The sequence below is a fragment of the Stigmatopora argus genome, chromosome 12 (assembly GCF_051989625.1).
Source record: "Stigmatopora argus isolate UIUO_Sarg chromosome 12, RoL_Sarg_1.0, whole genome shotgun sequence".
Lineage (NCBI taxonomy): Eukaryota > Metazoa > Chordata > Actinopteri > Syngnathiformes > Syngnathidae > Stigmatopora > Stigmatopora argus.
This window is the reverse complement of record NC_135398.1, coordinates 5386544-5408080: the sequence shown is the minus strand read 5'-3', so window position 1 is coordinate 5408080 and position 21537 is coordinate 5386544. Positions and strand designations below refer to the sequence as shown.

Here is a 21537-nt window from a genome sequence, read left to right as displayed (position 1 = left end):
CACGCGCGCATCTCCAGTTGCGATGCGCGCGTGCTCGGATGTGCGTGCAAATATGACAACAGCAGCTATGAAAAAGGAGGGGGAGCTGTTATGGCAAATAAGACGCACGCATTTTTGTGTCATCTTTTTTTTCGAATATTTTACACCCACCGGATTAAAGATTTGACCCCCCCTCTATCCTCTTTGTTATTTAATCCTCCTCATTGACATATCAATGTGCGGATCGCGCGTTACGCAACAGTAAGAGGAGCACCACTCGGAAAAGCTGCTGTGCCAGGCGAGGAGGAAATTAAATCTGATATAATTTTTTTATACTTTTGGGTTGGGGGGAGAAGGGTTGTCCTACTGTAATCCTGCTGCCAATCACATCAGAAAGATAGACCTGGCATCCAGTGAGAGGATGCACATCATGATGGAAGTGGAAGAAACACCGGAGAAATGTTTTTGGAATTCACTCTTGGACCTGAAATTTTAATGCGGCTCTAACAGGATGTTACGGTAAAATCCTCTCATGGATTAAAAAAGGGTCACAATGTTCTTGTTTTGCGAGCTTCTTTGTTTTGCAGGTTTCAATCAAATAATTTATCCTTTCTCATAATGTTTTGGGATTGCTCGCTGAAGGAGCTCAGTTGCATGCAGCTCTTATTCTCATTCTGAAGGATTATCCTGCAAAGTAATCAGTGGATGAAGCAACGTGACTGAATTCATATCTTGTCACTGCTCATATCAGTTATTCAGAGTTGTCATTTGATCACACTGTTTTTTGGGGTTTTATTCTTCCAGCCCACAGGCAGATTTTTATCGTACATGAGTAGCCAATGGAGGACGAGAAGGCGGTGGGAGGATTTCAATCGGAATCTGCCTCTACTTTACCTTTGGGCTCAGTTCTCCCACTGTCCCCTCCAGGACAATCTGATAGTGAAGCCAAGCCCAATGAGAAAGGGCAAGACATAGCTCTATCTTGCCAGTCTTCTGCATTAAGCAGCAGCGATGAAGAGAAGAAAGAGGAGGTGGAGGTAAAAGTCAAGTTGGAGATCCACAACCCACCGGCCCACCTCCACGATGACGAAGACTCCAAGCCAGAAAGTCCCCCCTGCGTCCTTCCGCCTCCTGACCACAAGAAGAAGAATCCCATCACACTTCCTCCACCACCTGTGCTGACCTGCTCCATCTTGCCCCCTATCCGCCAAACACCTCCTCCCACCCTACCATCCAGACATTGGGCACCTCCAAAGGGCTTCTGGAGGGTGGCCCGGCCTGAGACCTTGCTTCTGAACGGCATGGACCCCCATAACACTGCCATTGCGATGCCCTGCAAGGGTGACATTCAAGGAGAGGAAAAAACTGCTGGTCACGGAGGCTTGGTGCAGAATGTGGCCGATGCAACCGAGGCTTCCTCAGACTTGAGGAACCCACCCACGGAAGATGAGCGTGACGGGTTATCCACATCCGTGCAAGTCAAGGGGCTCTCTATTGTTGAGAGAGTAAAAGTGAGACAAAGCGCTGACGTAAAATTGAAAGAGAGACAACAAAACTGCAGAGATGTTGAATGTGCAGTGGACAGAGTGGATTATGAAGGTACGTTTTAACAATAATGTGTTCCTAAAAAGTGTTACCTGTTGAAAACAGTAAAAAAAAAAAAGTTTCTATGTATATATGTATCGTGAGCTACAGGAAAATTAAATGCTTTTCCAATGGCTGGCAGGTGTCTCCATCTGTTGGTATTTATATAAACCAGTTATGGCATGGTTCATTTAGAGGCCCATATTTTCAAATCAAGGGTGAAAAACCCTGAAGGACCTTGTTGCTTTTTGTCATTTACTTTGCAAAAAAACTAGTTAAAACTATTGAAATATTCTCTGTTAAAAAAGTTTCTGTTCCTAAATACTACTGAAGCTACCAAACAATATTCACAAAAGGCCAAAAAATGTCAACGCATGCAAATCTGGCCTATTATAAAGTGAGTTTTTATTTGTCTAATCTGTGGAAATAAAATAGCAAAAATAATACATGTCATATTTACGCTATTACAGGTTACTATATGCGCATAATTACAAATTTGTTGTGTAGGGGGAAAATATTGTCAAATGATTGCAAAGGAATTGGGATATTTGGGTGAATTCCCACATCAATTGTCATTGGGTACATGAAGTGTTGCATAAAAGAGCAATATGTAACCTGGCACATTTCCTGTTGAACAGATGAGCAGATGTGAGAGATGTGGATGTTGCTATTATTAGCAAATAGGAGCTGTGGGGGGAGGTGTTTTATATCCATCCTTTTATATAGCAATGTGTAGAATCGGTAATAGTTTTACTCTATATGACAATTTACAACTGTAAGAAACGTTAAAATGTGATTTGGTGATATAATCTTCATTACCTTCAATTAGCACCAGGACATTCAATTTGTAATTTAACACCACTTGCTTTGACTAATGCAAAATTGGCAAGCTTGTTGTCAACACCATTGGAATTTGTAAGATATTTTTATCTTCAATTAACAGTCAGGCAAACTTTTAACATTTAAGAATTTCTTTTGCGTACTGTTCGAGGGAGCTTGAACACTACACTTTGAGAATGACTTATATTTTTGTCCAATAATATTTATAAAATATCTGATTGAAAGCCTGTGTTTGTATTTGTCAGATCAGGGCGCTCATGGCAGGTTTGAAGACGCTATAATTCTCCAGGATCTCGAGCCTTACTTGAGGTAAATGTTGAATTAATCATTTTTCTGGCATAAAAAAAGTGGCACAACTCGTGTGCACTTATACACAAGACACTTCAGATTGTGTTCATGACAGATTTGTTCCAAATACAACATGGGAGCACAGCTGGCACGTGATATTAATATTAAATATGCCTCCTGCATTTGAAAGTTTCTTTCATTTCCTGTCCAACTTTGCTGCAGTAACCATCATCGATGGTGGGAAGTCAATTTTGAAAGTATTTAAGTAGATTTTTCAGGTATCTTTAAATACAACAAACTAATTTTCATGATTAGTTTCTAGATTATTCTTGCAGGATATTTGAATGTTAGGACATTGTATTGCCAACACAAATGGTAAACAGAAGACAACGACAAAAAAAGTAATTTTGGGGCAAAGTCAATGTGATTCTAGATTTAAATCTGCATCATTATTTGCTGCCTTTATAAAACAATACTTGAATAACTAATCTGCAGTTTTCAACATAACAGACATCTTTCCAGCCATTATAATTATCAGGGAAGGTATTATTGTAATCGTGATTAGTGATTAGAATCTGTGGACTGGAACAGATGGTCAACCAAAACTGGCTGCTGTTCATCTGTTTTGGCATAGAAACATTGCAAACATGGAAAACTTTAATCTACTGAAAAACAGTATGTTCTCTTCCTTATACACATTGGCAAATGAATCCCAATGTGTCCATGACAAGGATAATCCACATGCCCAGTGTATCATGCTATCTTTATCGCTGGGGGCAGGGGATAAAGATGCGTACAGACGATGAATCACAATGCAGAGCAGCTTAGTCCCGGGGCATTAGGAGGTGGGACGGAAAAATGACGTATTACTTTGCCGCTGTGCGCCGGTGCCACGCCTCGGCCCATCTATGATATTGCATAAGACAGCTTCTGGAAGCTTGATTCACTATTAACTCAATCTACAGGCATTTGACATGGTTTGGTATGTCTCTACACAGAAGCTTTTAATCCATTACATGTGGCACTAATGACATTTTATGAGGAAAAGTGGATATGACTTTGACAGCCTGCTGTCCAGAGGTTCATTCAGTCTTAGTTAAAGGGCACTGCTGTGATTAAATTATTTGTCTGATCAGAGTTTATTGCAAACTCCACAAGATTTATCCGGATTCTCAGAATCATGATATTGTGGCCCGTGTATTATGATGATGACGAGACATTGCTTTTAAACTTTTGGACTATTTTGCTCACAAGCTTGTTCACAAAGTGAGGATCCCTTTTCCTATCCTTGTTTCAAATATATGGGTGAACACATGGCGTGCATTAAGCACGTCCATCTAACTCCATTTTTTTCTTGACCAACATCAACATCTGATATCACTATTTAGGTCCCTCTTGGTAATCAGTGAGGAACTCCCTCTGAGTCCAAGACACGAGCAAGCAAAGCGTCTCCTTGAGCGAGCACGACTCAAAGCTCGCTCCAACCACGTCAAAGGCGATCGCCCGAGTAGACGCTCCCATTCTGATCAAAGAGCACCTTCGTAAGCTGCTTTCATATCCTTCAAACGTACAAGAACTACATTTAAGTTTGCGATCATCTAACTTCTGGTCCAATTCCTTGCAGTAAGAAACAGCAAGTTGAGGCTGACAATGCAGCCTTGGTTAAGAAGGCCACACAAGACAAAGAGGATCTCACAGCACAAACTTTGACCGGTTCCTTCCTCGTTCCCGACCAAGCGGTCAGTTCCACCGGGGAACAGGTCGGTCGATCGAGACGCTACGGCTGCTCACCCACTCGAGTACGCTTTGAGGATGAATCGGAGAGAGAAGCGGAGTCTCGGTATTTAGACAGGGTGAGACAGCGTGGTAGACCTACAGCCCCCAAGTCTAAAACCATGGACAGTAATACCGATTCAAGCAGTAGCGGATCAGAGAGGAACCGTAGTCACAGGAGTGTCTCGATGCCTCCTCTCCAGAAGCAAGATATCGGAGTCATGGTTGAAACCTCAACAGTGATTCGAGAGATTATAGTTTTGGTGAAAAAATGTGAGGCGTGCGGTTCTGTCGTAAGAGAACCTCAGCCAAGCTCACTAGCAGATCCGCAGATTGTCATGCCACAACAGGGTGGAAACCCAGAAGACACAAGGGGTAGAACGGTGCCTTGTTGGGTGTCTCCAACCAAACCAGAGGTCAGCACCCGACCTAAAGCTCCACTGACAGTCACGTTTGCAGGAGCCTTTGTTCTAGGGGAGGGTAAAGAAAGCAGTAAGAGCTGGAAATCATCCGGTTTTGGCAAGCTCAGAAGAAGGAGCAGGAAAGGAGAAAGTCGGGTGGAATCTGGCAATGGTCCTTACGGTCCATCCTGGGCTCAGAGGCGGAACTCCAATCCCAGGACCAGAGTTAACTTGAGTAGAGCCGTTTCCTTTGCGCCAGATAGCCCCGTGACTCCGGAGCCACGTACGATGGGTGCCTCCTGCGGGTTGCGAGAAGCACCCACTCTGCCCATCAAGTCCGCTCTTAAGTCAAGCTCGAGGAACCGCTTTGCAGCGGGCCAGTCAGCTGTGCAGTACCAAGTCGCTCCAAATCAGGGAGGTGATGTTGGGCCTCAGCATTTGGCCCTCTTGGACTGTCCAGATGCACAAAGGGAGTCACCCGCATCTGTAGTCCAAGGAACCCCTGCGATAAGCAATCCAGGGTCATGTATGAGACCCTCCACGCTTAGGTACTCCCCTGCTCGCCTCAACCCAGACAACGCAGCTGCCGATGTCTGGGAGGCCACTCTGAATGGACCAGGTGAGTGAAACATGTAATGACATGAAATACAAATGCAATCGCTTTGGACAAAAAAGGATACAAGTAAAAAGAGTATGTATTAAATACGTATCTTGTGCCATGTCCTCAAATGGAACAGTGTTGCAATGGTTTTAGGTCTTACCTTTCTATAGATGCTATTATTGATAGCAACAAATCTCATGTCAATCTCATTTCTTTCTTTGACCAGTCCTAGCGGACAGCGGTATCGTTGCAGAATTCCATCCCGCGATGCGCAGCCTGGCCTTGTCTCGAACTGAGGATCTCCGAGCAGAGCTTTTGAGAGCAGAGCATCTGAAAGCTGAGGCTGTATGGGAAGACAATACGGATGTGGCCAGGTGAGCTAAGACAGTTACATTTGAAGAGCTATTTTGACTTATGTAAAATCAATTGTTTTAAATATTTTTTTCTCTTGAAATGATCAGCATCAGCTTTGCATTTCACTGTATATACTATATTTTTTTGGTATGCATCGATTATTTTCTAACCCTATGATCAGTCTTTTGACTGACTAAATACTGACATGTTTTCCTGCGCTGTCACAGGAAGCTGGATGGAAGGCCGAAGCTTTTCTTGCGTCGCTTTTTCTCCTCCATTGGGTTGAACAGTGTAGGGAGACTGGTGAAGGGAAGCCGCTCCAGCAGCATGGAACAGCTCAGCCTTCCCGCCAGTAGATCCAACACCGCATCCCCGAGCCCCACGCGAAGACCGCATCCCACCATCCGCATACAGAGGACGCCCTCGCTTCAAACCCTGCACACGGTGAGCAACACGGTTACTCGGTGTGAAGGCACTGGGCCTAATACTCTATAATCAGTGTTTATTCTGCAACTGGCTTAAAAAGAATGACAAGTATATGACAGTTCTCCCTTGTGATACAAAGTTTTTCCAATATGTGAGGCGTCAATTGTCAAATGTTGCTTATATTACATTGGTGATTTGACATCAATGAACTCAATATATTATACTGCCCCTAGGTGGCGATGGCAACTTTCACAGCATATTAATCATAATGCGCAAACATTTATTCTTCACATTCTATTTAATGGTCTTATTACGTACACCTACAAATCCTGTTTTGCATAATGCTAAGATATTGTCTTTTTGCCAGTAGGTGTTGCCTCTGGCCCAACTGCGTAAAGCCTCTTCCGTGCAGAGTTTGGAGAGGAGAACAGAGCGGACAACAATCCTTGGAGAGGTGCAGATACCGTATGGCCTAGCGCCAAGGTAAGTAAGCTAAAGACACTTGTCCATCCTGCTGGAATATGGATCTTATATCGTGCCGGGTTTGAGGAGAATCTCTAACATACCAAAAGTCTAACAAAGACAACACAATAGAAAATGTATCTTGGGCCAAACAACAGAATTACCGTTACCTGTCCACAGCCCTGACAGCCCCCAATTAGAGCTCCATCGCACCCTGAGTGTTGAAGACATTCTCCCCGCCAGAGTGGTGCGACCGGCGGGTAGGGTTTCTCAGGCTTTCCCTGATGGGTCTCTTCTCTTGGAGCTCATCAGACCCCCAAACGGTCCCTTTGGTTTTGTCATCTCAAGAGGCAAAGGCAGACCTGACACAGGTATATCGTGTAAATCAATGTTCTTGAATACCATCCATTCAACATTAAAAACATGATTATGATGGATAACACTCACTTTGTTCTTCTAGGTGTTTATGTCGAAAAAGTGGGTGACGGAAGCGGAGAAGTTCCGTACTTGGGTCTTCTGGGTGTTGGGGATGAGATTGTACAAGTCAATGGGGAAGTGGTGGCAGGACTCACTCTGGACCAGGTGACCCGGCTCATGACACGGGAAAGCGTCGCTTCTCTTCGAATCGTGCCGGCCCGCCGCAGTCCACGCTAAATGATTGACAAAAAAAAAAAAAACACGGCAGCCCACTGAAAGTAATTTGAACACGGTGGTCAGACGACATATTTTATGCTTAGAACCCCACCCCCGGATAGTTATGGTTCATATCTCATTTTGGGAGAACTTGTCGTCCTGATTTGCACATAAGCTAACCGTCATTCTCAATATTTTTATACTCAGGGCAAAGCTATAGTTAGAGTATTTTGCACTTTGTACTGTTTTAGTATTATATGGCAGGCATCTTGGTTTTGAAGTTAGGTGAGGATCTTCATCCAGACAAAATGTGTGTTCGGTTGCCATCCGATGACATTTGTAAGCATTTCTAAATATTCTGACTTTACTTGGATATTATATTTAGCTTTTATCAGTAGGTCCAATTATTGTTCCCTGCAGGACAGATGGACAGCACAATAGAAATAGATATTGAAATGCATCATCTGTTTATTTGTTATAGAAGAGACCTCACTATAAACACCATAACATGGAAATCATTCATAAAAAGGACCATGTGGTATACAGTTTTAAACTGTTATTTAATATGTATTAATATTTATGGAGCTCGTATAATAATAGTATTTTTTTCCAAATTAAATATTTATTAAGGTGTATAAATGTATAAAATAATGCCATATTTTCCTTTGCTGGCATGTTCACTGTTGTGTTTCAAAATAAATATTTTATTTTGTGGAACAGTATTGTTTTCTGGATTTATTCCACAGCTAATGATCATGCATGCAACTTTATCAAATGCTGACAATGATTTATTGAGTTTAAATAGTATATCTTTGCTCATCTATATGTATATGCTAATGACATGTAGCAAGAATTTTCTGCAAAACTAGAGCAAAGAAAATGTCAGATTGGAAGATATGTTTGAATTGAAATAGTCCTGACCAACCATTCTTTATTTAAATAATTCCTGAAGCCTAATTATTCACATTTCCTTTAAAGATAAACAAGACTTACCACTAGAGGACACTGTGTTGCATTTGAGACAGCGAGATGCATCTGGTTTAGTTGAAAAGGATTTGGATCGGTCTTACTGGCCCCCATCACCTGGTTTGGATGATCCCTATAGAATACAGTATTCCAAGATAGCACTTTATCATATTGGATTATTTTATACATACATATATATAATTGTCTTTATATATAACAATACTGAAATTCTCCACAATTCCCTGCATTAATTGGAAATAATGGAAAGCCCCTTTAAGTGACTACACTAAACCTGAGAAATGCAAGTGAATGAAATCTGTATTTAACATTGCTCTGTGGGCCATAATCAAGTATTTTTTCATAATTTGCAGGCCACTACAAAAAAAAAGGCAGCAGGTGGCCCGTGGGCCATAGTTTGGACACCTCTGTTTTAAACCATATAATGTCACGTTTGCTTTTATTTGTGTATTCTGCATGTGACTCATTTAATTTTTCCACTTTTTCTTTTGGATAAAGGGCTTCAATGATAAAGGGCTTCAATGATATTCTATGTTAAAAGCGTCGTGTAGTTGAGGATGCAGGATGACAGTCGTGACTGGCTACCCACGGGGGCGCGTGCATGGTCGTGACTGGACACCAGCATCGTGACTGGACGCCAGCATCGTGACTGGACGCCAGCATCGTGACAGAACCAGTGCGCCCTTCGCAAACAACAGCAGAAGAAACAATCCATAAAACACGGATTGCAATCTGACGACGTCCAAGGTGCACTTTGCACCTTTTTGTCACAACTTTGCACCTTTTTTGTTGCATTTAACGCAATTAAATGAGCAGACAGAAATCCGTTATTAATGGTATCCGTTGTTCAAGCTGCCAGCCTTTGCGAATGTGCCGTGCGATAGCGTGTCACCGTTAATGCTGCTCCTTTTATTTATTTATCAGATGTGCGCGTGACCACAAGCCGATAGCCCCCACTTTATCTCCCCCGGCCATGACCCCCCAGGGTGGGGGGAAACGCCAGCACGCCTCCCCCGAGGCCTTCAACGCAATGACACATTATTTATGTCATTGCGTGTCTACTTGTCCAAAATGGATGCGTAATCTCGAATTTGTTTCAAATGACTTGTTTATTCCTGTGTATTTTACTGCAAGCCCATCGAGAACCACAAAACAATGACTTTCAGGAAATGTAATAACTTATCAGAACCTTTTTGGGTTTTTTTAAGGAAATGTGCCTCGGGCAAAGGGGTCAATTTGGTTTTATTATATTACATTGAATTTTCATTTAGACGCCTAATATGTGCAATTTATTTAATAGTAGTCCCTCAATATTTTGTTTTTTTAAATATGAAACTATAGATTATGCATGTCTGAATTAATTATGTAATTTACACATTTTGCAAACATTTTCATTTAAGTTTCCTTTAAGCATTATTGCTATATTTCATTTAAGGAGGCTGGATTTACAGGTTTTATGTGTGTGTCTGGTTTACATAGGCTATACACACATAAATATGCACTTAAATGTGTGTATCTATAGACCGATATGATGCCTTTAAGAAGTCATAGGTTGTCTAAGAAGAGTTCAGACATGGGGAAGACTGCCAATCGGATTGGATATTCCAATTTTCTGAGTAGTACTGTATATATAAATCGCATACCGTATTGTAGTGGCAATCGGGTTGACAGCATTGATAATTGAAATGTGGGTTTTATATTCTCTCCAAGGGCTTATTTCCATCCAGGAATTTTACTGTCATCATTGTCTGGTCCGTTAACTAAAAGAGATTGACCTTTTTGTGTGTGAAGACAATTCAAACCTGGTTTTATCTGATTTTACAAGGTAAATGGAAAAAAAAATCGTCCAGAACCGTATGCCTTGATTCTTTTATCCGAAATACATAAAATACACCTCCATATAACCACCGTTACAGTAGCTGTACTACCTCACGTCGTTACATGTTTTTTTAACCACCCTCCACACGCCGATACAGCACCCCCGCCTCCTCCTGTGACAGGCAAATAATAATGAATCATTTCATAAATAATGGCTTTAGGGGGGCTTATCGCGAATGAAGAGGCCGCCGCCGTGCGCTTATCTCCCTCGGCCACATTGCGGCCCGAGTTCCGCCGAACGAGCGCACGTTGGATACGGCCCGGAACACACACACACGCACACACACACACACATACGCACACACGCACACACGCACACACGCACACACGCGCACGAACGAACGAACGGACGAAACACACACTGGAAACCAAGGGAGGGGGAAAAGGGAAAAAAAAGAACCCACGTCAGACATGGATGACCCACTCACAAAATGGCTCCACTTAGGCGGTAGCATCACCAGCAACACTCCCGACGGTAAGTGCTCCAAAATCGGACGTTTTGCCACATTAGTGGGTCGTTTTTTCTTGGAGCGCGATTTTATTTTCGCAACATTCCGACGGAAATGTGGGCGTATTACGTATTCGTGGGTTGTGCATTTCGGTTGCTTTTGGACTTGCGGGGATGGCTAATAAAACGGATGCGAGGCCTTTGGAGAAAGCGGCGATTATGAGAATAAGAATACACAAATTCTGATTTTAGATATGCTTTTGACATGGGCTTTTTTGCGATCGGTGTTGTAGTGTCCATTAAACTAGTGGATTGGTGCAATTAGAACAATAACAATACAATAGCCCTGGATAAAAGGATAAAAAGATCATTAACAATGCAGTGGATATCGGTTGCATAACCCAATAAGATTATATTATAGTCGTTGTTGACAATGGGGAAAAAAACAAACTCAAAAATGGGTTAAATGCATGCTATTAAGTATTTGATGGTGGGTGGAAAAAAGAGGGAAAGGGTGAAGAAAGGTGAAGTTTCGTTTGCATGCACGAAAATGTGATTTCATGAAATTAATAATACACATTAAAAAGGCTCTTATCAATGTGTTTTGGTGTCAAAACTAATTCCAGAAGACTATTTGTAAAATTGTGACAATTTTGCTCTGGCAAATCAGTAGGACTTTTTATTTTAATTTTAAAATACTTTCTATAGACATATTTATATTTTGGGACAAAAAGAAATATCAGACATAATTTTGCCTATGGCATAATGTCACTTTAGAACGTTATATATTTTATGGTAGCCATGAAATGCAGGACATTAAATTTTCTTTGCTATTACTATCCTATGCTTTTAGTTACATTATATAACAAAGTGACTTTTTCCCTCACAAGTAAAAAAACCGATCTGATATGACTTTTATCGTGGATTTGTTATAAAAATGTTGCATTATTTTAACAAACAAAGCTATTCGAGTTTTGTGACTGACTTTTTTCTTTGAAATGTGTTTTTAAAACCATTTACTATACTGAGGAAATTACAAGGCACCATTAAATTTAATTGCATTCCATGCAGATCTATATTGTAGGTTTGTAATAAACGCACAATTAAAAATATACTTTGTTCCCATTATAGGATTGCACGGATGCAGCCAGTGAATGTTTTTTTTGTTTTTTTTTATTTTTTAACGATGGTACAAGAGGCATGATTAAAACCGTGTTATTAGGGAGTGTGTGAGGAAAAGAGACAACCCCCCAGTTAAAAAAGGAAAAATGATGGAAAAAAGGCAGCCGGACCTTTGCCGTGGAAGTCCAGATACACAATCTGACCGTGAAAAGTCTGAGGACTCCTCCATCATCACCAGATGCGAGGAAGAAGCGGAGGACGCGAGGATGAGGAGAAGGAGGAGGAGGAAGAATGAGGACGAAGAAAAGGAGGAAAAAGAAGGGGGAGGGCTCACCGTGGGGGCCGAAGAGACCGATGACGCGCCCTTGCAGAACTCGACGAAGGGGACCGTCATCGTCATCAATGGCGTTGCCAAGGAAACCGCCTCTCGCGACGCCCTTGACCTGAAAAGGGAAGTGCCGGTGATCGAGCTCTCCAGGAGGGACGCTATAAAAGCGCTGGAGCGCAGGGCGGAGAGCCATTTGGTGCCCATCACGGAGCTACGCAGACCTCCTCCTCCTCCTCATCCTCATCATCATCCTCCACTGCCGCACACCCAACGAGACGACGCTCGAATGGTCCAGCTGAGTCCTAACGCGTTTCCTGTCCCGGCCCGGGCCATGCTCTACAACCTGGCGCAGCCTCTTGCCGCCATCAACAGGTAAACACACTCCCATCTATGAGGAAAAACATCTTTAAATATAGCATGAACGATAACACTAACATGTGTGCTGTCTTGTCCTTAATACATGTAGAAAAATGTTACGCTTCAATGTCCATTAGAGTTTGAATTTTTTAGGACGGTATTAGAACATTTTGCATGTCATCTGATTACCACAACAAGATCCTTAAAACAATAATAATCTAAGTGAAATTGTTCAAATCTAATATATTGCACTTAGTTTAAAGACATCTGAATGGAAAATGTCATAATGGTGATATCATGTTTATGTTACCAATATGTTTTCCTCGTACAGTATTTGTCCAGGGCGATGCTGAATGTATGAAAAATAATAATTGAATGGAAAATGTCTTGCATGTGCTCTTAATGAAGACTCAGAGCATAACTTAATCCATAATAATGGTGCAATGACACTAATTATGCAGAATTGAAAATGAGGTGGCCTTTTCGATCATTAAATAGCATTATCATATGTTAAACTGTATAACTTAATGTATCATCATATAAGAGTTGGATTCTTTCTATCATTTCTTACAGTTAGATAAAATAATGAGATTTACGGTAATGGTCACACTAACATAAGCATAGTTTACCTACATTTTAGTGCATGTGGACTTGGTTTGATGATGACTGTGTTTCCTACATCTAAATCCAAAGAGTGGGTGCCTCAGTTGTGAACAGAATTTTTTTCCTCTTATTTAATGATAGTTATGTGCAAAAAAAGCCATACTGATCATGTGTTGATTAGGTGGAAAACAATAATCAATGACTGTAGAATGACAACACAACAATAATGACTGTGTTAACATCCCTTTCCTCAGTATTTTTTTAATTGTGATGATATTTACCAAAGAATAATTATTTAAATCTATATACTGATGATATACAGTAGCCAATATTATTAACCTGCATTTTCCTGCATTGGCTCTAACAAGACTAAATCAAATACCACAATTTCATGTATACTAATGGTGATGTAATGGCAATGAAATACAGTAAGACCCTAGTTAAGACATCCTGTCTTATTTTGATGTTGACTATGTTCAAAAATGTACAATTTTAATGTATAATAATGAATCAAGCAAAGTTGATGTGAGATAACGTTAACATTGTGTTTTTTATTTTTATTTTTTTGTCTTGTTTTGTGTTGCATTATAGTCTTGGAGGGGATTCTGAGCAGTACAGCATGTACCCCAGCAACAGGGTAAAACGCCGCCAGGCGCCTTATGAGGTTGAACTCGACGAGGGTAGGCACATTTTAGATCTTTATAACTATGGTAAAACGCACTTCTGCTGTGTCCTCCCACCGCTGATTAAAGCCCCCTTCCCTTAACCTCCCCTCAATGTTACCTCTTCATCTCCATCCGCCATCCATCCACTGAAATGGACCTACCAGGTCTTGCAGAAAGAAAGAAAAACATGCCCTTGGGAAAGAGAAAAAGACAAATCACTGTCAACCCTTTAACAGTGTCAAATTGAAGTGAGATCCTTTCAGGTAGATTTATGTGTGTATATGTGTATGTGTGTGTGTATGTTCATGTGTGTGTGTGTGTGTGGGAGAACCATCTTCTCCACCATTGCCCACTTGCACTGACACATGCAAGGTTGGAGGAAGGGAGAATAGGAGGAGGGGAAATGGAATAGAACGGTGCTTTTGCTGCTTGCACCTCCATGCCAAGCATTTACTGCAGAGTGGGCTGAGGGATTAAGATAGACTGGGTGTGTTCCAAGGACGACAAAAGCCTGGAAGACACCATGGATGGGGGTGTGAAGATGGAGCTGCATGCACGAGGGGCTTTCAGAAATACTTCATATCTATGATGTAAATGTAGCGCACCCAAATGAGAAATGTCTTCGTATCACTGAATGTCAGTGGTTCATTTTATTTACCGTGGTGCTTTCAGATACAATTTTTCAGTTAGTTGCTAATAGATACTAATTAGTTACTAATGGGGAGCGCACACATGCTGAATGTCTTGAATACTGTACATGTATTGTGATACTATAATGTTAGGGATCAAACTTTTAAATGTATAGGCAATGTAATAATAGTATTGTTTAAAAAAATTGTAATTTTAATTTGTTCTTCACCTAATGATGGGTGGTCAGAAACAAAAATAAGTTTATAAAGTAGGTAACACTTTTTTTAATGTCAGACTGTATAGTAAAACAACCCTGACAGTAATACTAGTTACACTTTTCTGAATTATAATCCCATCTATTTTCATTCATTTGCTTTCCTAATTGATAGCATGAGTGTGTCAGACTAATTAACGAGCCCACCCGTAACTCAAAGTTTGCCAACCAATACAAAGTGGGAAAAAAAGTGATGAGTCGTAACTATAACAACTTCTGATAAAGTGTTCTTCAAACGTGTCGTTTTAACGTTCCTTGTGTTATGCTCAGAACTTATATCGTTTACTCACATCTGTTTCACGTGTCTCCTTATAGCTGGCCAGCCGAAGATTGTCCGACGTATCTTCACCAACAGCCGCGAGCGTTGGCGGCAGCAGAACGTGAACGGCGCCTTCGCAGAGCTCCGCAAACTCATCCCCACTCACCCTCCGGACAAGAAGCTGAGCAAGAATGAGATTCTGCGTCTGGCAATGAAGTATATCAGCTTCCTGTCCAACCTCCTGGAGGACCAGGATGGGGGCCGCAACGTTGGCGCCGCAACAGAGGGGGACACGGGGATCCTGGTCGGGACTCAGGAGGGGGGTCCCCAAGTGGGACCGCGTCAGGACACTGTGGTAAGCCTGGCCAGGGAGGACCTGCTGGAAACAATGTCGCCCAGTTCGAGTTGCGGAAGCTTACCCGACGGCGACGCCGAGGGCAGCCCGGAGAGCTTCACGGAGGACCAGGACTCGCCTCCGGCTGCGAGGACTATCGCGACTTCACGGGCCCCCCCTCTCCACATCAGGCGCAATGGACGCCCGCTGGAGGGCTCTGGCCGACGATGATTTTGACGCCAAGAGAAGGCAAAACACAACAAGACGTGAGACTTTAGCAGACAGAAAAAAAGTGTGCTTCGATCCGAGGGTCGTTTGAGAAGGAGAATGAAACTTTGCATTGTGAGACAACATGGACCTGACTACCTACCTTTCCGTCTCTACACTTGACTGTTTACCCGGATGCTGGAACTTGTAAATTCTGCATGTCTTTGAGCGGCCTGCGGATTGAACATTTTTCTTACTTTGAAAACGCTAAGTACGTAGTTCTGTAACGACAGAGAAACATATAGGCCAAATCCCTGGTATTGTATTCAAAAGAACGAATGATGTGCAATCAAAGCAAAAACAACCTAAAAACCAAACAATAACGATACACTGCACAAGTAAAAACGGAGTTCTTGCAATGATGAAAATGTAAATCGTAACTATTGATTTAATGCAGGCAAACAGCCAATGTAAAGTAAGCGTTCAAGCCTGACAATTGAAGATGTTACCAAAATGATAAAGAATACTAGCTTACTCTTTGGAGAATTTAGTGGGATCACAATAATATATTTGTTCAGTTACTGTTGCGATTAACAAGTTTCTAATTTATTGACTGCCATTTCATGACTTCAAATCAAAATCAGTCTATCATCGTCACTGGCACTGTAATATAATAATTCACTGTACAGCCCTCCCACTTGGGGTTGAGACTACAAATAAAGTCGACTTTATTACTCCTGATCTATATTTACGACTGCAAGGCGACCAATCACGAATTGTCTTTTTGATATCTCATAGTCATATTTTCAAAAGACATTTGATTTCTGACATCAAATAATTCATTTAGTCAACTTTGCACAAAAATGTTAGTTGTTCAACCCTATATCTGCTTTATTTTTTTTATTTTTTTCATCAACTTCAAAATTCTACCCGGTACTTTGGCTTGAATCGCGCAAAGTGAGCCGGGCTAAGCTCTGGCACCCCTTCGTTGCAAATACACCCAGCCACAAAATTCTCTTAAGAAGAACTCAGCATTAGGGGTGTACCAAGTTAGTGCTGTTTTGCCATCATCATGCAATGGTGCATTGTAAATAGCTTTATATTTTCATGCAAAATGTAACGTGGTTTACCTATAGTGTGTTGTTTGTTCACGGGTTTAGCTTAAAAGAAAGAAGATATGTAAAGCAAGCGGTTGGGGTTCGTACACATAAATGTTGGTACCATTTAATCTTGTTACATTTGGACATAGTGAAAACGACAACAGACTCAGACTGATTTACTCAACTTTGCTTGGAAGGTACAAAAACACGCAGTAATTCTTAACGTGTACAAGATGTTGGTCACGACATCGGTTTGACATGAATGTTCTTTTTTTGGTTTTATTTTTAATGTAATGCATATGTAGTTTTAGTAAGGTACAAAGACAACACCCTTCGTTTGCCAAGTTGGACGCCGACAGACACCAATCACAGCGACATTCACGCGCGGTAATATCGTAACAACACCAGCAGTTTTCTGACGGAGACGGTGAACATATGCTGACTGGTGTTGTGCGTTCTGCCTTTTCAGCAGAATTTAGTAACCTATATTGGTACCTTTGGTAACTATGGTATTTTAAGAATGCGGTATAGGGACATTTTATGTTTGGTAATGGCATATTTGTTGTATGATAGATGTATCTATGAATATATCCAATGTTAAATCCATTGAATTTTACAAAAAAAATCTCTGAATAAAAGTCGCTAATCAAAAAGTCTCTGAAGTGCTCTAATTTACAGAGATGCAACCCTGTTTTGATAGAATCTCACTATCTTTAGCTAATTAGTACATAGAGTATTTATATGTTTTAAAACAGGGGTGTCAGACTCGGGTTGGTTCGCGGGCCGCGTTAACGTCAACTCGATTTCATGCGGGCAGGACCATTTTAGATATAATATTTATATTTTTTTAATAAATGGATTAAAAGAACTGGATTAAAAGCCCTGAATATTCATTTTTATAGATCTAAAACAATGTTTATTTTAGCTTTTTTATATATATTTAGATTTTACAAAATGATTTTTGAACTAAAAACAAAACAAAAATTACAATTATTGATTTAAAAGGGGGAAAATGAGGAAATTTAATATACATCTATACTCTTCATTTTAATTTGATCCTAAAACAGAAAGTCGGCACTCATGATTTACTTTCCCGGGCCACACAAAATGATGCGGTGGGCCAGATTTGGCCCCCGGGCCGCCACTTTGACACGTGTTGTAAAAGCTGGAAAAACTTGAAACCTTCAAACATTTGTGGGGCAATGTGCTTTGATCCAATCAACATTTGGCCCATAAGTACTAAAGATGTGCTTGGTGGATGAGTTAAACTTTGATGTTCGAGGTGGTGGGAAATAGGAAGTGTTCCAAACAGCAGTGCTACTACTAAATTTTTCGACCTTCGGAGGCTGAAAACAGCATTCCACATGACTGAAAACGGAACGTCGTCATGAATCTCCCTCTGTGGAGGCTGGAATTTTTACTTCCCCCTTGCAAGTGACAACTTCCTGTAGAGGTCACCATAGCTCGGTGACCTACAGGATATCCTGCCATTGTGAAAGTCCTCTCGACAGCCTACCCTGCACTTGTCAGTATGTGTGCTGTTGTGTCTACACTGCGCCAATACGCCCACACTTTAAAGCACATACTGATAATGGAGCCAAATTTGCGCATTCCCATCATTCTGATCAAGTTTAAAGAAGGCCTGAATCTAATAGATTTCCCTGTACAATTATCCTGTGGCACAAGGGACCTTTCTACACCGAAAATATTCAAAGCTCAGAATCGTGATAGTTAAAACTGAGAAATCCAAAGAATTTAGCCAAGGCAGAATGCATAAAGTTCATAGTCATTTTTAACAAACAACTCCGACCAATGTCAGCAGAGTCCTGATTCTAAGATAAGATAAGACTATACTCAGTGATTATGCTGAGGTGTGCAATGAATAAAGACAAATTTTAGGTCTGCAAACTGCTGGAAAATGATCATATGGGTTTCCACTTTCTAGGTACCCAAAACTTAGTTCCAGTTGTTTGCATAGTTAATATTTACATAATTTGCTGTGGGCCAAGAAAAACTGTGGTGGGCCATATATGGCCCGCAAGCCGTAGTGTGGACACCAATTAGCGAATAGAAATGAAATTTGGTAGTTATATTCCACACATGTAGACGCATCAGAGACAATTTTTTTGTCTCAGGGATGATTAATTAAAAAAAATAATTGCAAAATTCCAATTGCTATTCCTGCATCATTTGTTTAATATTTACATAATTTGCTGTGGGCCAAGAAAAACTGTGGTGGGCCATAGATGGCCCGCAAGCCGTAGTGTGGACACCAATTAGCTAATAGAAATGCAATTTGGTAGTTTTATTCCAGACATGTAGACACATCAGAGACAGATTTTTTTGTCTCAGGGATGATTAATTAAAAAAAAACTCATTGTAAAATTCCAATTGCTGTTCCTGCGTCATTTGTGGGTTGATCGCAATGAAACTTGATTGGTATATTCCAATGAGACTCCGAGACCTAATTTCTCATGGTTTTGTCTCATTGCTGATTAATTACATGAATTACCTGTGGGCATAATGTAACCTGAAAACTGTGGTTTATCCAGGAGGTGGTCGTAGTTCATTTTCAATACGTTTTAAACTTTGCAGATTCCTCAGCAAAATCAGTTTAGGTGGCAAAAATTGGTAGCGGTCAAAAATCAGTAGTCAAAAGTTTTAGACTTTGCTTTAAACAGCAGATTTAGGTAATCCTCAAGGATACAAAACCTGAAATTTCTTTCAGAGAGCATGTGTGTGGCGCCATGTGTTTGAAGAGCCGTGGTGTCCTGTGCGCTACGGCACCACTGAGGGGGCTCTCTGGGTTAATCCCTCTACCTGCCTCAGTGTTTCCAACCCTTCCAAAACTCCCTAAAAGAGAGGAAGGGTATATGAGAGGAGGCCTGCGAGTGTATGTCTGAGGAGGAGTGTACGCTCTGCATAAATGCGCGTGTGTGTGTTTATCAGCTCCACGCAGATGGGTGGCTGAGTGGCTCTTGCAGCCAAATGATTCAGTATGCTAATTAGTTGTTATCTGCACTGCTGCAGGAACAATATACTGTCTTTCTCTCAGTGGGAATCCAGCCTGTTGGGAACAGATTACACTGCACACACTGCCAACGTAGTTATTTATATTTTCACACCAAGTAGTAGAAAATACATAAACGCTCACACACATATATTCCCAGATAGGCCTGTAAACAAACAAGCAGGATGCATTTTTAACACTCACACACACACACTCACACACACACACACACACACACACACACACACAGACATCGGCATTACCGATCAAATTTGGGTTAATTTGAGAGAAAATGTACATATTTTTGAAAGTGTCCTTTTTGATATTATGTCATCTTTGTGGAGTGGAGTATTTCATATTTTTTTGTGTCAAACTGTGGACTTCTTTCATTTTTTTAAATCATTGCACACTGTAATATGATTATACAAATTTTGCTTGGAACACCAAGTAATCAATTATTTTGTCACCAAGTTCAATTTCACATAATAAAGGGGGTGTATTTCATAGAGAGAAAAATTAAAGTGAATGGATCATCACAAAAAAATAAGTGTATATTTTTATAGCACTTATCTTTTAGGTAGATTTTTGTAGTTTGTATTTAACCATAATGCATTAAGATAATTGATAATGTCATGTCTTGTTTTGTGTTACCATTAGATATGATCCTAACTATTAGAAATACTAATCATACATAGTATATTTTGCATTTTTATTTTAATTTATCTACATTTTAAAAAATCTGCTAAATTTAAGTGGATTGATTGATTGTTTGCATTAATGATACTATATGATCTGATCTGAACTATAAGTACAAATAATGAATAAAACATTATATGACATCCTAATGTGTTGTTGTACTTTATTGCATTTACGCACTGTTCATTTTAGTTTACCAAGCAAGCCATAATGCGGAAAGGACACAATTTTTGCCTTTAATTTTTTCATTTTTTTGATCAGTAAAATTGTGAAAAAACTTATCCACATTCTGTGTTTACGATTTCGTCAAAGCTCAATTCTTAAGAATGTAAATTCAACTTACACACTTTATTCTCTATGGAGGAAATTCATCAGAACCAAGCAGCTTCCAGCAGAATGTCACTGTAAAATAAAAACATTCTTTAGAAACGTGTCTGCTAGATAGATTGCTGTTGCGTGCAAGAAAGTGAGTTAGTGACTCTCTGGGCAGGGATGTAACATTTGTAAAAGTCAATGCCATTTTTCACTGTATGGCGAGAGCACGCTCCAGTAGTAATTGATGATGTTGTGGCTTTACTGCAGTGGGTTATCTGTACCAGAGTGTGCAAAGGCAGCTCTTCTTTGTCGTGTCAACTAGCTTTTAGTTTTACTAGCATCAGCTTCAGGGTTGTTGGATGAATAGGTGTGCTCTCCAAATGATGTAGGTCAAATCCACCTTTAACCTTTACTTCAAAGACAAACAAAAATGTCAAAAAAATTAGACAGTAACAGCATACAACTATGAGAGGCTGATAAATGTCCAATGTGGGATATTATTGATTGTATCATCCCCCCCCCCCCCCGTTGTATTGCATTATTTTCTATTCCTTTACTGCAGGGGTGGCCAAGTCCGGTCCTGGAGAGCCCAGATCCAGTCTGTTTTCCATGTCTACCTCCACCAAAACACCTGAATCAAATCATCGGGAGTGGTATGAAGCTTCTGGACAGCTTGCTGATGAGTTGATAATTTGATTCAGGTGTGCTAGAGGAGGGAGATATGGAAAACAGACCGGATAGGGGCTCTCGAGGACCGGACTTGGCCACCCCTGCTTTGCTGCAAATAGAACATGAACTCAATGTGCCCTCTAGTGGAAACCATAAGTAACACGGTTATTGGCAGTGAAACATCAAATCATTTTCTAAAAGCTCAATGAGGAACATGTGGACATACAAGGAAGATACAAACAAACAATGTATTGTTCAATTTGAAGCTGAGGACAAATTATAATAGGAAATATACAAAGAAACATACAAATAGTGTC

The 21537-nt window shown here is 40.7% G+C and overlaps 2 protein-coding genes and 1 long non-coding RNA gene across 6 annotated transcripts; 2 read left to right on the top strand and 1 right to left on the bottom strand.

The window, feature by feature from the left end:
• Positions 1–41: 41 nt before the first annotated feature.
• Positions 42–8058, top strand: LOC144085446 (uncharacterized). Of its 3 annotated transcripts, none has more exons than XM_077614717.1 (10): positions 42–498; positions 784–1578; positions 2649–2712; positions 4080–4232; positions 4316–5484; positions 5693–5840; positions 6048–6264; positions 6617–6729; positions 6889–7079; positions 7169–8058. In XM_077614717.1, exons 2-10 carry the CDS (start codon positions 819–821, stop codon positions 7360–7362), a joined length of 3009 nt encoding a protein of 1002 aa, XP_077470843.1. In that variant the 5' UTR covers positions 42–498; positions 784–818; the 3' UTR covers positions 7363–8058. The 3 variants fall into 3 exon arrangements, with proteins under 3 accessions (XP_077470843.1, XP_077470844.1, XP_077470842.1); XM_077614718.1 differs by having other exon boundaries at positions 567–1578; XM_077614716.1 differs by having other exon boundaries at positions 42–1578.
• On the bottom strand, positions 3230–17344 carry LOC144085450 (uncharacterized). Of its 2 annotated transcripts, none has more exons than XR_013304143.1 (7): positions 14921–17344; positions 12108–14237; positions 8335–8440; positions 7156–7358; positions 6879–7070; positions 6026–6255; positions 3230–5809 (listed from the first exon to the last, which is right to left on the bottom strand). It is a non-coding gene; the product is annotated as an uncharacterized LOC144085450 (long non-coding RNA). The 2 variants fall into 2 exon arrangements; XR_013304144.1 differs by having other exon boundaries at positions 8335–8424.
• LOC144085447 (T-cell acute lymphocytic leukemia protein 1-like) lies at positions 10409–17181 on the top strand. The gene is made up of 4 exons (XM_077614719.1): positions 10409–10678; positions 11783–12473; positions 13653–13741; positions 14946–17181. The coding sequence occupies exons 2-4, from the start codon at positions 11920–11922 to the stop codon at positions 15452–15454; spliced, it is 1152 nt and encodes a 383-aa protein (XP_077470845.1). The 5' UTR covers positions 10409–10678; positions 11783–11919; the 3' UTR covers positions 15455–17181.
• Positions 17345–21537: the final 4193 nt, after the last annotated feature.

What these genes read in the sequence shown, in the direction of transcription:
- LOC144085446 (XM_077614717.1), top strand. Translation starts at nt 819, where the DNA reads ATGGAGGACGAGAAGGCGGTGGGAGGATTTCAATCGGAATCTGCCTCT. An exon ending in TCTGATCAAAGAGCACCTTC is followed by an intron (nt 4,233 to 4,315) that starts GTAAGCTGCTTT and finishes AATTCCTTGCAG; the next exon opens with TAAGAAACAGCAAGTTGAGG. An exon ending in CAAAGGCAGACCTGACACAG is followed by an intron (nt 7,080 to 7,168) that starts GTATATCGTGTA and finishes TTGTTCTTCTAG; the next exon opens with GTGTTTATGTCGAAAAAGTG.
- LOC144085447 (XM_077614719.1), top strand. Translation starts at nt 11,920, where the DNA reads ATGATGGAAAAAAGGCAGCCGGACCTTTGCCGTGGAAGTCCAGATACA. An exon ending in CCTCTTGCCGCCATCAACAG is followed by an intron (nt 12,474 to 13,652) that starts GTAAACACACTC and finishes GTTGCATTATAG; the next exon opens with TCTTGGAGGGGATTCTGAGC. An exon ending in TGAGGTTGAACTCGACGAGG is followed by an intron (nt 13,742 to 14,945) that starts GTAGGCACATTT and finishes GTCTCCTTATAG; the next exon opens with CTGGCCAGCCGAAGATTGTC.